This window comes from Somniosus microcephalus, chromosome 1 (assembly GCF_052327205.1).
Source record: "Somniosus microcephalus isolate GS21.2 chromosome 1, FLI_Smic_1.0, whole genome shotgun sequence".
NCBI lineage: Eukaryota > Metazoa > Chordata > Chondrichthyes > Squaliformes > Somniosidae > Somniosus > Somniosus microcephalus.
This window is the reverse complement of record NC_140987.1, coordinates 255,974,921-255,989,305: the sequence shown is the minus strand read 5'-3', so window position 1 is coordinate 255,989,305 and position 14,385 is coordinate 255,974,921. Positions and strand designations below refer to the sequence as shown.

Below are 14,385 nucleotides of genomic sequence, written 5' to 3'. Positions count from 1 at the left end.
GTAAGAACATAAGAAATAGGAGCAGGAGTGGGCCATACGGCCTGTCGAGCCTGCTCCGCCTTTCAATTAGATCATAGCTAATCTTCGACCTCAACGCCACTTTCCTGCCCGATCCCCATATCCAATGTCCCCTGTAAGCTGTGCCTTGTTCTGTGCGGCCTGTTTCTTTCAATGCGCAGTCTCTTTACATTTCTGCACATTCACAGTATTTACAATATAAAAGCCGGTGAGCGGCCTACGCGGGACCTATCCGATTACTGCATGTCTGCACGCCCGCGCACCTTAGCGGGAACATTGCTCGTATCCCTTGATTCCCTTACTTTCCAAAAATCTATCGCTCTCTGTGTAGAACATACTCAAGGACTGAGCATCCACAGCCCACTGGGGTAGAAAATTCCAAACATTCACAACGATACATGTCAGACTGTCAATTTGCTACCAATTAGTGTCACATTATAGCTTGCTTTCAGCTGTGTACTCACATCATTAACACTGGACCCTTGCTGCTGTCAAAGATTTTCATCTCACTACTCTGGATTCCAACACAGGTCATAGAAGTGAATGGATGGTGGGAAATTTTAACCTGCAAGGCCGGCCAGGAAACCGACGTGATCGGGTGGAATGCCGGTTTTACATCCCACCCAATATTACTCACATGGACTTCAATGGAGATAGTTCTAACTCATGGCCCCAATTTTAACCGGCGGAAACCGGTGGGGGGGGGGTGCAGTTAAAATTAGGGCAGTCACTTACCCCCCTCTGTCCTTGCTGCCTACCCACTGTGTCTGTAACACCTCCTCCAGCCCTACAACCCCCCAAAATCTCCGGGCTCCTCCAATTCCCTGATTTTAATCGCTCCACCATTGGCAGCTGTGCCTTCAGCTGCCTAGGCCCTAAGCTCTGGAATTCCCTCCCTAAACCTCTCCATCTCTCTTTCCTCCTATAAAGGCACTCCTTATAACCTACCTCTTTAACCAAGCTTTTGGTCACCTGTCCTAATACCTCCCTTATATGGCTCGTGTCAAATTTTGTTTGAAGTTGTTATTGTTGTTGGATCAATGGTTACACTTTCCATCACAATGTCTAGACCACAGATATCAATGGGCTACATTTAAAAATATGTTTTGTCTGATTTTAGCCTAATTTTAAGCCAAATTTTGTTCTCATTTCAAAGTTCTAATGTTGGAATCCTTGACTAAATATTGGGCCAGAATTTGCAGTGGGTATGACGGTGTACTCAGAGTACGCCGTCATACCGCCTTTGAAATGGAGCGCAAGTTCGGGATTTCCGCATGCGCTTGCTAAATCCTGAACTTGCGATCTGTCAAGTTACGCCTTGACAGATGATCCACACCACCTTGGAAATCCCAATTGCTGGCGCAGAGTTGGGCTAATTGCCCACCAACTGCCCAGCAATTACAGACGAAAATTTTACGGTTGATGCAAACAGACCCAGGGCCTGTTTGCATCAGCCTAAGGGGATTAGGTAAAAACAGTTACTCATTCTATTAGCTCCGGAATGATAATGAAGCAGTCCATGCCGAATGCAGCAAGACCTAGAGGTCAATCATCACAGCCCCAGGTCATCACTGCAGGAGTTGCTCAGGGCAGTGTCCTAGGTCCAGCCATCTTCAGCTGCTTCATCAATGACCTTCTCTCCATCACAAGGTCAGAAATGGGGATGTTCGCTGATGATTGTACAGTGTTCAGTTCCATTCGTAAGTCCTCAGATAATAAAGCTGTCCCTGCCCGCATGTAGCAAGACCTGGACAACATTCAGGCTTGGGCTGATAAGTGGCAAGTAACATTTGCGCCACAAAAGTGCCAGGCAATGACTATCTCCAACAAGCGAGAGTCTAACCACCGCCCCTTGGCATTCAATGGCATTACCATCTGCGAATCCCCCACCATCAACATCCTGGGGGTCACCATTGGCCAGAAACCTAACTGGATCAGCCACATAAATACTGTGGCAACAAGAGCGGGAGGTCAGAGGCCAGGTATTCTGCGACAAGTGTCTCACCTCCTGATTTGGAAATATATCGCCATTCCTTCATCGTCGCTCGGTCAAAATCCTGGAACTCCCTCCCTAACGGCACTGTGGGAGCACCTTCACCACACGGACTGCAGCGGTTCAAGAAGGTGGCTCACCATCACCTTCTCAAGGGCAATTAGGGATGGGCAATAAATGCTGGCCTTGCCAGTGACGCTCACATCCCATAAACAAATTTTAAAAAATTGTAATGAATTGTAAAACTGTCCGAAACATCACCAATGAATAATGTACAGATTTTTTTTGTATTTATATTTGTATCACCTGTCCATGTTATTTTATATAGAATTTCACAGACCTTCAATGATTTATCAGAACTCTAATTCCTAAGTTAGATTTAAGAATTAATTCCCAAATAATTTCTTTAGGTGGGTCTGTGTGAGAGAGAGCGAGCGAGCGGGTTATTTTGGAACTATTTATTCTCCTAGTCCTTATAATTATTCTGAAAATACATCGGGTGAAATGCAATATAAAGAAAGTTACCAGTATTGCAGGTAGACACTTTCCCTTCGGTGTACTGATTTGAGCACCAGGCCCACATGATCCCAGGTACGCTTCCTCACACGTTGTGCCCCCGGGATCCATGGGCCACTGCGCTGCCCTCCAGTATGCAGCATCAGAGAGCAAGTTCACGAAGGAGGGCCCCCATCAAGTAAGTTCGTATTCTAGTCAGATGCTGCGGGCGTACTCCGTAGGTACACCACAAACCACAAAATTTGCCCCATTAATTATGGGCTGGATTTTACAAACTTCAGCAGGTCCGTGATGGATGACGTCGGTGGCGGGTCCCGACCCCGCTGTTGTCTCCATCCTGGCCTCTGAAATTAATTTCCCAAGATTGAACTTGTTAAGTCTGCCCATCGTGTTTCCCGGCTAATCAGAGGAAGCGGGTCTGGTGACATCATTTGACGACACGTCATCAGCCGGTTTCCTTAAAGGGACCCAGTCCAACTTTCTTTTGACATTTGTGCTGTCAGTGTTCTACAGCACTGAGGTGCTGCAAACACTGACAATCACTGCACAGAGGTGCAGGACTGCACCCAGGCTCTCCCATGACTCCCTCCATATGCTTATGGAGGGAGTCACAACATGCAGGGTGGTCCTCTTCCCTTCCCTTGGGTGGAAGAGACCAACCCAGGAGATCAACACAGCCTGGCTGCACAAGCAGGGATGTGGCCAGGTGCAGTGCCGCAAATGTTTCAATGATCTCAGTAGATCACGAAACATTAGTACAAAGCCACACTCAACCTCGTTCTGCTATGCCTCTCATCACATCCCCATCACTCTGCTTTCCCTACCCTACTCCTGCACATCCTTACTCACGCCAACTTACCTTGCACCTCCACCCATCCCTCTCTATCTACATTATCACTTCCCCATCTCACTAGCCACTACTCACACTCATCCTCATCCTAGTGCAATCATACCAACTAACAACACACAAGGGTAGGCACTTGGGTGTTTTATGCAATGTTCATGAAAAGTTTCTGTTAATGTGGTGTCAATCATTCAAACCTTTATTTTCAACACTTTGTGTTCTTGGACAGATTTGTGTGCACCTTTGGAAGTGCCTTAGTGAGTTGCAGTGAATGGTGAGATATAACGGTACCCCCCCCTCGGAATGGTAATGAGTGTGAAAGGAATAGCTTGGGCATTGTAGGGATGCTGTATGGTGTTGGTGTGGGGTGGTGCCACCCTTGCGCATCATGTGGATGCCAGGGTGTACAGCGTCAAGTGAAGTAAATCTGGCTATGGTGAAGTCTTCCCTGGCCTCTCAGGCATCAATGTGGTCGGGTGCTGGTGCCTTGTTTACTGTGCAGCATCAGCTGATTGCGGAGAACGTTGGTGTTGTTGTTCGTGCTGCTGGTGTGCCTGGAGCTGCTGGTGTTGGGGCTGATCGTGGTGGGATTCTGAGGACCAAAGTGAGAGAGTTTCAAGGGCATCCATGCTGATGGAATAGGTGGCAGGTGAAGTAGAGATGACAGAAGTGATCTGTCAATGGTGGGTGAGGTCAGACTGGATGGAGACTTGTGTAAAGACTTGCAGCATTCTGAATCTGTAGTGGAAATGCAGTTTAGAGAAGCTAGTGGTTAAGGCAACATTTCTCAATCAGCTGGGAGCTTTGACTTGACATTTGAAGCTGTCAACCCATCAGCTGATTCAATGGCCACTGACCTCCTGTCTCAGATTCACTGACAAGGTCTAGGCACAGCGGGAAACTGGTGGGCAACCTGTCAAATCCAAAAAGCTGGGGGAAAAACCGTTGATAAGTGCCTGTAAATAAGCCACTAATGATTTTAATTGCCTCCCCCATCGCTGCGTGTCAGGTCTGCTCAGCGCTGACAGACCCAACATTTAGTAAAGGCGCGTGGCAGCGGGTTCACAGCAGGGTCCTGACCCGCTGGGGAAAGAAAGCACTTTCCCCCCACCCCCTCAACCCACCACCAATTGCACCCGCTGACCCCCTGCAAAATCTAGCCCAGAGTTTCTCGGTTGCTAGGTAATAACCAACTCACCCAGAACAGAAACAAACCAAAATCGACTTTACTTGGTTCATCCCATCTTGCTGAAAGAAATAACAATACATTTTAAACTGTTAACTCCAATAGTTTGGCTAAAAATTAGACATAGAAACATAGAAGATAGGAGCAGGAGTAGGCCATTCGGCCCCTTGAGCCTGCTCCGCCATTCAATGAGATCATGGCTGATCATCCATTTTCAGTACCCTGTCCCTGCCTTCTCCCCATATCCCTTGATCCCTTTAGCCTTAAGAAATATATCCAACTCCTTCTTGAATATATTTAATGAATTGGCATCCACTGCCTTCTGTGGTAGAGAATTCCACAGGTTCACCACTCCGAGTGAAGAAATTTCTCCTCATCTCTGTCCTAAATGGCTTACTCCTTATCCTTAGACTGTGACCCCTGGTTCTGGACTCCCCGACCATCGGGAACATCCTTCCTGCATCCAGTCTGTCCAGTCCGGCTAGAATTTTATAAGTTTCAACTGAGATTCCCTCTCATTCTTCTAAACTCCAGCGAGTATAAGCCCAATCGACCCAATCTCTCCTCATACTTCATTCCTGCCATCCCAGGTATCAGTCTGGTGAATCTTCGCTGCACTCCTTCCATGGCAAGAACATCCTTCCTCAGATAAGGCGACCAAAACTGCACACAATACTCAAGATGTGGCCTCACCAAGGCCCTGTACAACTGCAGCAAGAAGACATCCTTGTTCTTGTACTCGAACCCTCTCGCTATGAAGGCCAACGTACCATTTGCCTTCTTAACCGCCTGCTGCACCTGCATGCTTACCTTCAGCGACTGGTGCATAAGGACACCCAGGTCTCGTTGCAATTCCCCTTCTCCCAATCTATTGCCATTCAGATAATAATCTGCCTTCCTGTTTTTGCCACCAAAGTGGATAACCTCGCATTTATCCACATTATACTGCATCTGCCATGCTTCTGCCCAATCAGCCAACCTGTCCAAATCATACTGGAGTTTCTCGGCATCCTCCTCACAGCACACACGCCCACCCAGCTTTGTGTCGTCTGCAAACTTGGAGATATTACATCTAGTTCCCTTGTCTAGATCATTTATATATATTGTGAATAGCTGGGGTCCTTGGACCGATCCCTGCGGTACCCCACTAGTCACTGCCTGCCACTCGGAAAAAGAGCCGTTTATTCCAACTCTTTGCTTCCTGTCTGCCAACCAGTTCTTTATCCAAGTCAGTACCTTGCCCCCAATCCCATGTGCCTTATCTTTACATGCTAATCTCTTATGCAGGACCTTATCGAAAACCTTCTGAAAGTCCAAATTCACCACATCCACTGGTTCTCCCTTATCTATTCTACCAGTTACATCCTCAAAAAATTCCAGTAGATTAATCAGGCATGATTTACCTTTTGTAAATCCATGTTGACTTTGTCCGATCATGTCACTGTTTTCCAAGTGCTCTGCTATTACATCTTTTATAATGGACTCTAGCATTTTCCCCACTACTGATGTCAGGCTTACTAGTCTGTAATTCCCCATTTTCTCTCTACCACCTGTTTTTGAATAGTGGGGTTACATTAGCTACCCTTCAATCCATGGGAACTGTTCCAGAGTCTATAGAATTTTAGAAGATGACCGGCAATGCATCTACTATTTCTAGGGCCACTTCCTTAAGTACCCTAGGATGTAGATTATCAGGCCCTGGGGATTTATCGGCCTTCAATCCCGTCAATTTCCCTAACACCATTTCCGTCCAAATACTGATTTCTTTCAGTTCCTCCCTCTCATTAAATCCTATGTTCCCCGACATCTCTTGGAGGTTATTTGTGTCCTCCTTTGTGAAGACAGAACCAAAGTATGTATTTAATTGGTCTGCCATTTCTTAGTTCCCCATTATAAATTCCCCTGATTCTGACTGCAAGGGACCTATGCTTGACTTCACCAATCTTTTTCTCTTCACATATCTATAAAAGCTTTTACAGTCAGTTTTTATGTTCCCTGCAAGCTTACTCTCATACTCTATTTTCCCCCTCTTAATTAATCCCTTTGTCCTCCTTTGCTGAATCCTAAACTGCTCCCAGTCCTCAGGTTTACTGCTTTTTCTAGTCAATTTATATGTCTTCTCCTTGGATCTTATGCTATCCCTAATTTCCCTTGTTAGCCACGGTTTAGTCACCTTTTTGTTTTATTTTTATGCCAAACAGGGATGAACAAATTCTGTAGTTCATCCATGCGATCTTTGAACGTTTGCCATTGCCTATCCACCATCAACCCTTTGAGTAACATTCCCCAATCAATCCTACCCAACTCGCGCCTCATACCATCATAGTTTCCTTTATTTAAATTCAGGACCCTAGTCTCTGAGTCAACTGAGTCAAGACAGAGAGCTGTTGAGGCTGGAGGGTCAATTGAAAATTTCAAAACAGAAATTGATAGATTTTTGTTAGGTAAGGGTATTAAGGGATGTGGAACCAAGGCAGGTAGATGGAGTTAAGGTACAGATCAGCCATGATTCCTCAACCTAAGCTAATTTATTTTTACGCTACGAGTGGTTAGGATTTGGAATGCACTGCTCAATAGCATGGTGGACATAGATTCAATAGTAGACTTCAAAAGGGAATTGGATAAATACCTGAAGGAGAAAAAAATTACAGGGATTTGGGGAAAGAGCAGGGGAATTGGACTAACTGGATTGCTCTTCGAAAGAGCCAGCACAGAATCAATGGGCCGAATGGCCTCCTTCTGCATTGTACTCTTCTATGATTATATGATCTAATTAAATGGCAGAACAGGCTCGAGGGGCTGAAAGGCCTCCTCCTGTTTCTAATGTTCCTGTGCGTTGCACCACAGTCTATCCTTTGTCACTGTATTTCTAAAGGCTCAATCCTTTGTTTTTTGTATACTCCAGGGTTATCAACGAATCTTTGAGAGACCAACTGCTGGTCACCATTCAGAAGACCTTCAACTATAGTCGCACCCAGGCCCAGCACCTCTTTATAATTTTAATGGAGTGCATGAAAAAGAAGGAATTGGTGAGTGAAGCAACTCGGCTGGGAGTCCCACATCAGCGCAGTCTACGGAGATATGGAGAGACGCAGACCGCAGACACAATTCAGCTGGTCAGAGCTTTTACCAAAATCCAGTCACTACTAACATTTTGCTCTCCGCAGTGTAGAGCTTTGGACAGGTGGAGGGAGGAGGATTATTCAACGTATTGGAGCAAGTTTGTAGTTTAATTATAACGCTCATTAAAAATCGCAGAATATTGTTATTTTCAGTGATTCTGAAAATAAGTATCCATTTTTTTTGTGAACGGGGGAAGTCAGATCAAGTCTCTTCTGTTATAATTGGAAAAAGAACCAGAGAGAGAGATGAGGAAAATTTGTTTTATGCAGCGAGTCATGATGATCTGGAATGCACTGCCTGAAAGGGCGGTGGAAACAGATTCAATAGTACCTTCCAAAAGTGAATTGGGTAAATACTTGAAAAAGAAAAATTTGCTGGGGCTATGGGGAAAGAGCAGGGGAAAGTGCAGCTAATTGGATTGCTCTTTCAAAGAGCCGGCATAGGCACGATGGGCCGAATGGCCTCTTTCTGTGTGCTGTAAGATTCTATGATATTAAAGTAATTCCTGAACCTAAGCTAATTTACTAAATTCTGACACATAGTAGATCTATTATAATGCTGATTCATTTAAAATATTGACTAATCTATCTACAATTTTACTGTTAATTTTATGTTGCTCATCTGCGGTCAGTGGAACCTCAGTCATGCACCTCCTGTTATCTCTTCAACTCATTTCTTCATTCAGTGGAAAATTTATACAAAAAATGGGAATAATTTAATTTTTTAAACCTTGCAGACACTGAGCAGGTGTAAGAATTTTAAGACACATAACATGGAGCTACAAAACCTGCCAATCCATTCACTATATCAAAACCACAAAGTTAATTGTTATTCTTTCTAGAGGGTAGCTTGGTTGAAATGTACGTAAGCTTTAAGAGGGACATCAGGACAGTGACATCATTGCAAACGAACGTAGAGTCCAGTATAATTGAATCAGCAAAAAATTGAAAGAAAGACTTGCATTTCTATAGCGCCTTTCACAACCTCAGGACGTCCCAAAACGTTTTACATCCAATGAGGTACTTTTTGAAGTGTAGTCACTGTTGTAATGTAGGAAACGTGGCAGCCTATTTGCACACAGTGAGATCCCACAAACAGCAATGTGATAATTACCAGATAATGTGTTTTTGTTATGTTGGTTGAGGGATAAATATTGGCCAGGACACTGGAGATAACTCCCCGGCTCTTCTTCAAAATAGTGCCATGGGATCTTTTACGTCCACCTGAGAGGGCAGACAGGGCCTCGGTTTAACGTCTCATCTGAAAGACGGCGCCGCCGACAGTGCAGCACTCCCTCAGTTCATCTTATCACCTCCTACCTTCAACTGCCCCGCTCCCACACTCCCGCCATTGGTCACCCGACATGTCCAACCTCGTAGCGCACCACCGTCCCACGCCAGCTGGAAAGCCGATTGGATGGATGATTTTTGACTGTCAGTCAAAAGAGCCTTTTCCCCCCCATCTTCAGTATTTTTATAACTGTTCAAAGAAAATGGCAAAAAAGCACACTTCTTTTTAATGCCCCTATAATTGTTCTCCCGGGCGTTGCTCCCATCAGTGTCCTGGAGATTAATCTTCAATTCCTGGAGACTCCAGGGCAATTCTGGAGGGTTGGCAACACTATCGTGGACTCTACTGAATTTAATTAATATCTTCAGGGAGGCAAATAAGCACAAGTAAAACAAAGTATACTTTTAAATTCCTCCCTCCCCTCAACACATTTAAAAACTCCAGCATGTCAGTCAAACCTGAGTTAAGTTGTCACGTAACTTGTGTTAATCTCATCAAATACTACGTTGGAACTTCTGTCCCCATTTCACTGAGATGAAGGTGTCTCTTTTCTTGGACTTACTCATTTTGATGATTTTCTTTTTCTGTTTTCCTTCGTTAATTCATTCGTCTTTCTCATCTTTTGGTCTCCTTTCCTTATGTAATTCCCGAAGGCAGTAAGAAAACTGCAGAGAGAAGCTTGGGTGAAAGGTCACTGGCGTCAAAGGTCATCGTGAAAGGAGGCCTGGCAAAAAAGTTTTGAGGATTTGTATTTACAACTCGGTGAAATTGGTGGAGGTTCTACACCATCTTGAAATGGTCAAGGAATTTTGCAAACTAGCCATTAGTCTTAATGTCCAGCCCATCAGCAGTTTGACAAGGCAAATAGAAAGTACTGGAATTTCCATTTAGGACACATTTGTAAGACCAGGCATTATGCCATTATTTTTTTTTAAATAGCAAATTAGGTCCAAGAAAATTGCATTTTTGATAAAATCCCAAAATAGGATTTTTCTTACTGCTTTGAAGTTTATATTGATGTTAAATAGGCAGTTTCCTTCCTTCCTCCCTGCAGTGGAATCTCCAAGTACAATGTTCAGAATAAAGCTATAAGTGTCTCCTAACTGGGTCATCATTGATACTCCCACGCAATGCACACACATAACCTTCACAGATAGTCGATCTAACTTCACCAGATCTTACTCTCATTGCTAGATTTTACATTTTTCAAAATAGTTAAGAACATAAGTATTGGAAGCAGGAGTCGGCCATACAGCCCCTCGAGCCTGCTCCGCCATTCAATAAGATCATGGCTGATCTTCGACCTCAGCTCCACTTTCCCGCCTGATCCCCATATCCCTGGATTTCCTTTGTGCCCAAAAATCTATCAATCTCTGTCTTGAATATACTCATCGACTGAGCATCCACAGCCCTTTGGGGTAGAGAATTCCAAAGATTCACAACCCTCTGAGTGAAGACATTTCTCCTCATCTCAGTCCTAAATGGCCGACCCCTTATTCTGAGACTGTGACCCCTAGTTCTAGACTCTCCAGCCAGGGGTAACAGCCTCTCAGCATCTAAAACAGCCTCTCAGTATCAGTTTGCTCACCTATTTTATTTTCAAGCAAAACGATTGCATGTTTTCACAAAAATTCTGCTGCTTCTCCTCCTGTGCCTTGCAAGTTGGATAAAAAATCCAACCGTCATGTTTGCTGTCAGCTGATGTTAGAATGCATTGATATAAGTGTCGAGTGGGTTAATTGGACTTTATCCACAGCAGTGGGGAGATTTGTCAGTATTAGTGCCTGATCTTAGCAATAAGCTTGTCTTTAAGTTAATTAACTAATTTAGTTTTTGACAATCACAGCTGTGACACTTTAGTGAGGTTACTGATTGGAAGCCAAGGCATGTTCCAATGGAGATGGTGGGCAAATCAGATGTAGTGTCCTCAGCAAGGACCTCAGGAGCATTCTTAGAATCCATAATTCAAGATAAAATAAGTGAGAATTAATTAAGGACAGCCAACATGGATTTGTTGTTGGCAAGTCATGTTTGACCAATCCAATAAAGGAAAGACTTGCATTTATATAGCATCTTTCACGACCTCAGGACGTCCCAAAGCACTTTACAGCCAATTAAGTACTTTTGAAGTGGAGTCACTGTTGTAATGTAGGAAATAGTGTTTTGGAAGAGGTGATTGATTGGCTGGATGAAGGAAATGACAATTGATTGGCTGGATGAAGGAACTGACAATTGATTGGCTGGATGAAGGAAATGACAATTGATTGGCTGGATGAAGGAAATGACAATTGATTGGCTGGATGAAGGAACTGACAATTGATTGGCTGGATGAAGGAACTGACAATTGATTGGCTGGATGAAGGAACTGACAATTGATTGGCTGGATGAAGGAAATGCAGTAGATGTAGTGCATATGAACTTTAAGAAGGTGTTTGATAAAGTACCTCACGAGAGGTGTGTTTGAAAATATTCAGGAAATGTAGCAGTGTGGATAGTAAGTTGCCTGACAGGCAGGAAGCAAAGAGTTAGGGTGAATGAGTGTTCCTCAGATTGAAGGAGGGTTGGAAGTGGTGAATCCCAGAGGTCTACTTTTGTTCTCAATAGACATAGATGATTTGGACATATGTAGCACAATCTCAACATTTTCTGACAACACAGAAGTAGGGGTTTTGACCAACAATGAGGAGGACTGTCAAAGATTTCAGGATGACCTCGACAGGTTTCAGAATGAACAGAGAGGTGGAAAATGCGATTTACTGTGGATAAGCGTAAAGTACCACATTTTTGGGAGGAAAAGCAGAGAATGGGAGTATACACTCCATGGAAAGACACTGAGAGTTATGGACAGACAGACTAAGATAAGGGGTTCAGATACGTAACTCCCTGAATGTTCAATTAAAAAGAAAGACTTGCATTTCTATAGCGCCTTTCACAACCTCAGGTCATCCCAAAGTGCTTTACAGCCAATGAAGTACTTTTGAAGTGTAGCCACTGTTGTAATATAGGAAAGGTGGCAGCTAATTTATGCACAGCAAGGTCCTACAAAACAACAATGTGATAATGAGCAAATAATCTATTTTTGTGGTGTTGATTGAGGGATAAATATTATCTGGGACACTGGGGATCACTTCCCAACTCTTCTTCACTATAGTGCATTGGAATCTTTTACGTCTACCTGAGAGAGCAGGCGGGGCCTTGGTTTAACATCTCATCCGAAAGACGGCACCTCTGACAGTGCAGCACTCTCTCAGTGCTGTCACTGGGGGTGTCAGCCTGGATTTTTGTGCTCAAGTCTCTGGAATGGGACTTGTAAATGCAAATTGATAAAGCCTTGAAGAAAGGCCAATATGATTTTGGATGAAGAAATAATGATAAATTAGGACTAAACATTGACTGGATCTGAGTTACAGTGTTGTGCGCAGTTTGGGGGCTCCAATATAGAAAGGATGCTGAAGCCTTAGAGCATGTATAGCATGGATTCACTGGGATGATTCACAATGAGAAACTATAACCATGAAGAAAGATTTGAGATACTGGAACTACTTCCACTGGAGCAGTGAAGACTAAGAGGAGATTTCATTGAGGTTGATAAGGTGAATAGGGAAATATTATTTCCTCAGGTTTGGATGGGAGTGATGAGACACCTTCAATTTAAAGCTGTCACAGAGAGTAAGGGGAAAGATTAGGAGAATTTATTTTTAACAGAGAGCTGTAGGAGCATGGAATGAGTTGCCACAAAGAATGGTGACCATTGCATCTTTAAATGGAACATTGGATGAATGTTTTAAGCAGAGGACGAGACAGGGCTGTGGGGAGAGAGTGGAGCAGTGGGTTTAGTTTTCAATTGATCTAGCAAAGAGCTGGCACAGGCACAATAGGCCAAATGGCCTCCTTCTGTGGTTCTATGGAGTATCAGCCCTTTTCAACTGTGTTTGTAAATGTGTAACACAATGCCATCATCTGTGTCATCACACTGTTGTAGTGTCACAAGAAGATCAATGTGTCACTACTTCACGTGAATAGAAACAATAGATTGGGCTCCAAAAGGGTGGCAATGACTCAAAGCCCTGCGTAATGTGTGGGGGGAGGCGGCATGTGAGGGGGAGGAGGAGGATGGTGAGTGGGAGGGGATGGTGAGGGGGGAGGGGATGATGAGGGGGAGGGGGTGAGGGGGAGGTGGCGTGTGAGGTGGAGGAGGAGGATGGTGAGGGGGAGGGGATGGTGAGGGGGAGGGGGTGAGTGGGAGGGGATGGTGAGGGGGAGGAATGGTGAGGGGGAGGGGGTGAGTGGGAGGGGATGGTGAGGGGGAGGGGATGGTGAGGGAGAGGGGATGGTGAGGGGGAGGGGGTGGTGAAGAGGAGGGGCTGAGGGGGAGGGGATGGTGAGGGGGAGGGGATGGGGAGGGGGTGGTGAGGAGGTGGGGGTGGTGAGGGTGTCAGGAGGAGGGGGTGAGGGGGAGTGGGTGAGGGGGAGGGGGAGGGAGTGGGTGAGGGTGAGGGGGAGGGGGTGGTGAGGGGGAGGATGGTAAGGTGGAGGGGGTGAGGGGAATGGTGAGGTGGAGGGAGTGAGGGGGAGGGGATGGTGAGGTGGAGGGGTGAGGGGGAGGGGAATGGTGAGGTGGAGGGGGGTGGTGAGGGGGTGGTGATGGTTAGGTGGAGAGGGGTGGTGAGGGGGAGGGGTGGTGAGGGGGATGGTGAGGGGGAGGGGGGATGGTGAGGTGGAGGGGATGAGTGGGAGGGGATGGTAAGGGGGAGGAGGCTTGTGCGGGGGGGGGGAAGGGTGGCTATTGAGAGGGCAATAACAGCAATTAAACCTTCTAATGTTGAGCAACATTGACAGGCATAGAACTGAGCTGACATGGTCTCTGCAGCGTAGGCTATTGATAGCACGCAGCCTAATAGAGAAATGTTTATTCGAATCAATCTTGAAAGCAACTTTGTTTCCTCAATCTCCCTAAGATGGTAACTTATAGAACACTCAGCTCTCCATATCAAAATCAACCTTTTATGTTCCAGGCTTGGCAATTTGCATTCAACCAGCAGAACAAGATTATATTCAAGACTTGTTTCAAGAACACTTTTCCATGAGTTACGGCACCCCCATCCCCTCCTGCCCCCGAAACAAAATATTGACAATAATTTTGAATTTCTTAAAAATAATCACCCTCAGCAGAAAAATGTTGAGACCTGGAGCACTTACAAGGTGAAGTGAAGAGATGACATGATAATGGTTGAAGGATCATGCTTTCAGCACAAGCTTATATTAGTCTGGAACTCCACCCTTGTCGACAACAGCAATTTGCATTTATATAGAGCCTTTAGCGTAGTAAAAACGTCCCTCGGAGCTTCACAGGAGCAATTATCAAACAAAAATTTAACACCGAGCCACATAAGGAGATATTAGGACAGGCAATTA

The 14,385-nt window shown here is 45.0% G+C and overlaps 1 protein-coding gene across 1 annotated transcript in view; it reads left to right on the top strand.

Moving 5' to 3' along the window:
- The window catches only part of trpm3 (transient receptor potential cation channel, subfamily M, member 3), a 174,336-nt gene that overhangs the window by 31,920 nt on the left and 128,031 nt on the right, over positions 1-14,385 (top strand). Inside the window, exon 8 of the mRNA XM_085992384.1 lies at positions 7,463-7,586. Within this exon, the coding sequence (XP_085848510.1) occupies positions 7,463-7,586 (124 nt within the window). The remainder of the gene's footprint in view (positions 1-7,462; positions 7,587-14,385) is intronic.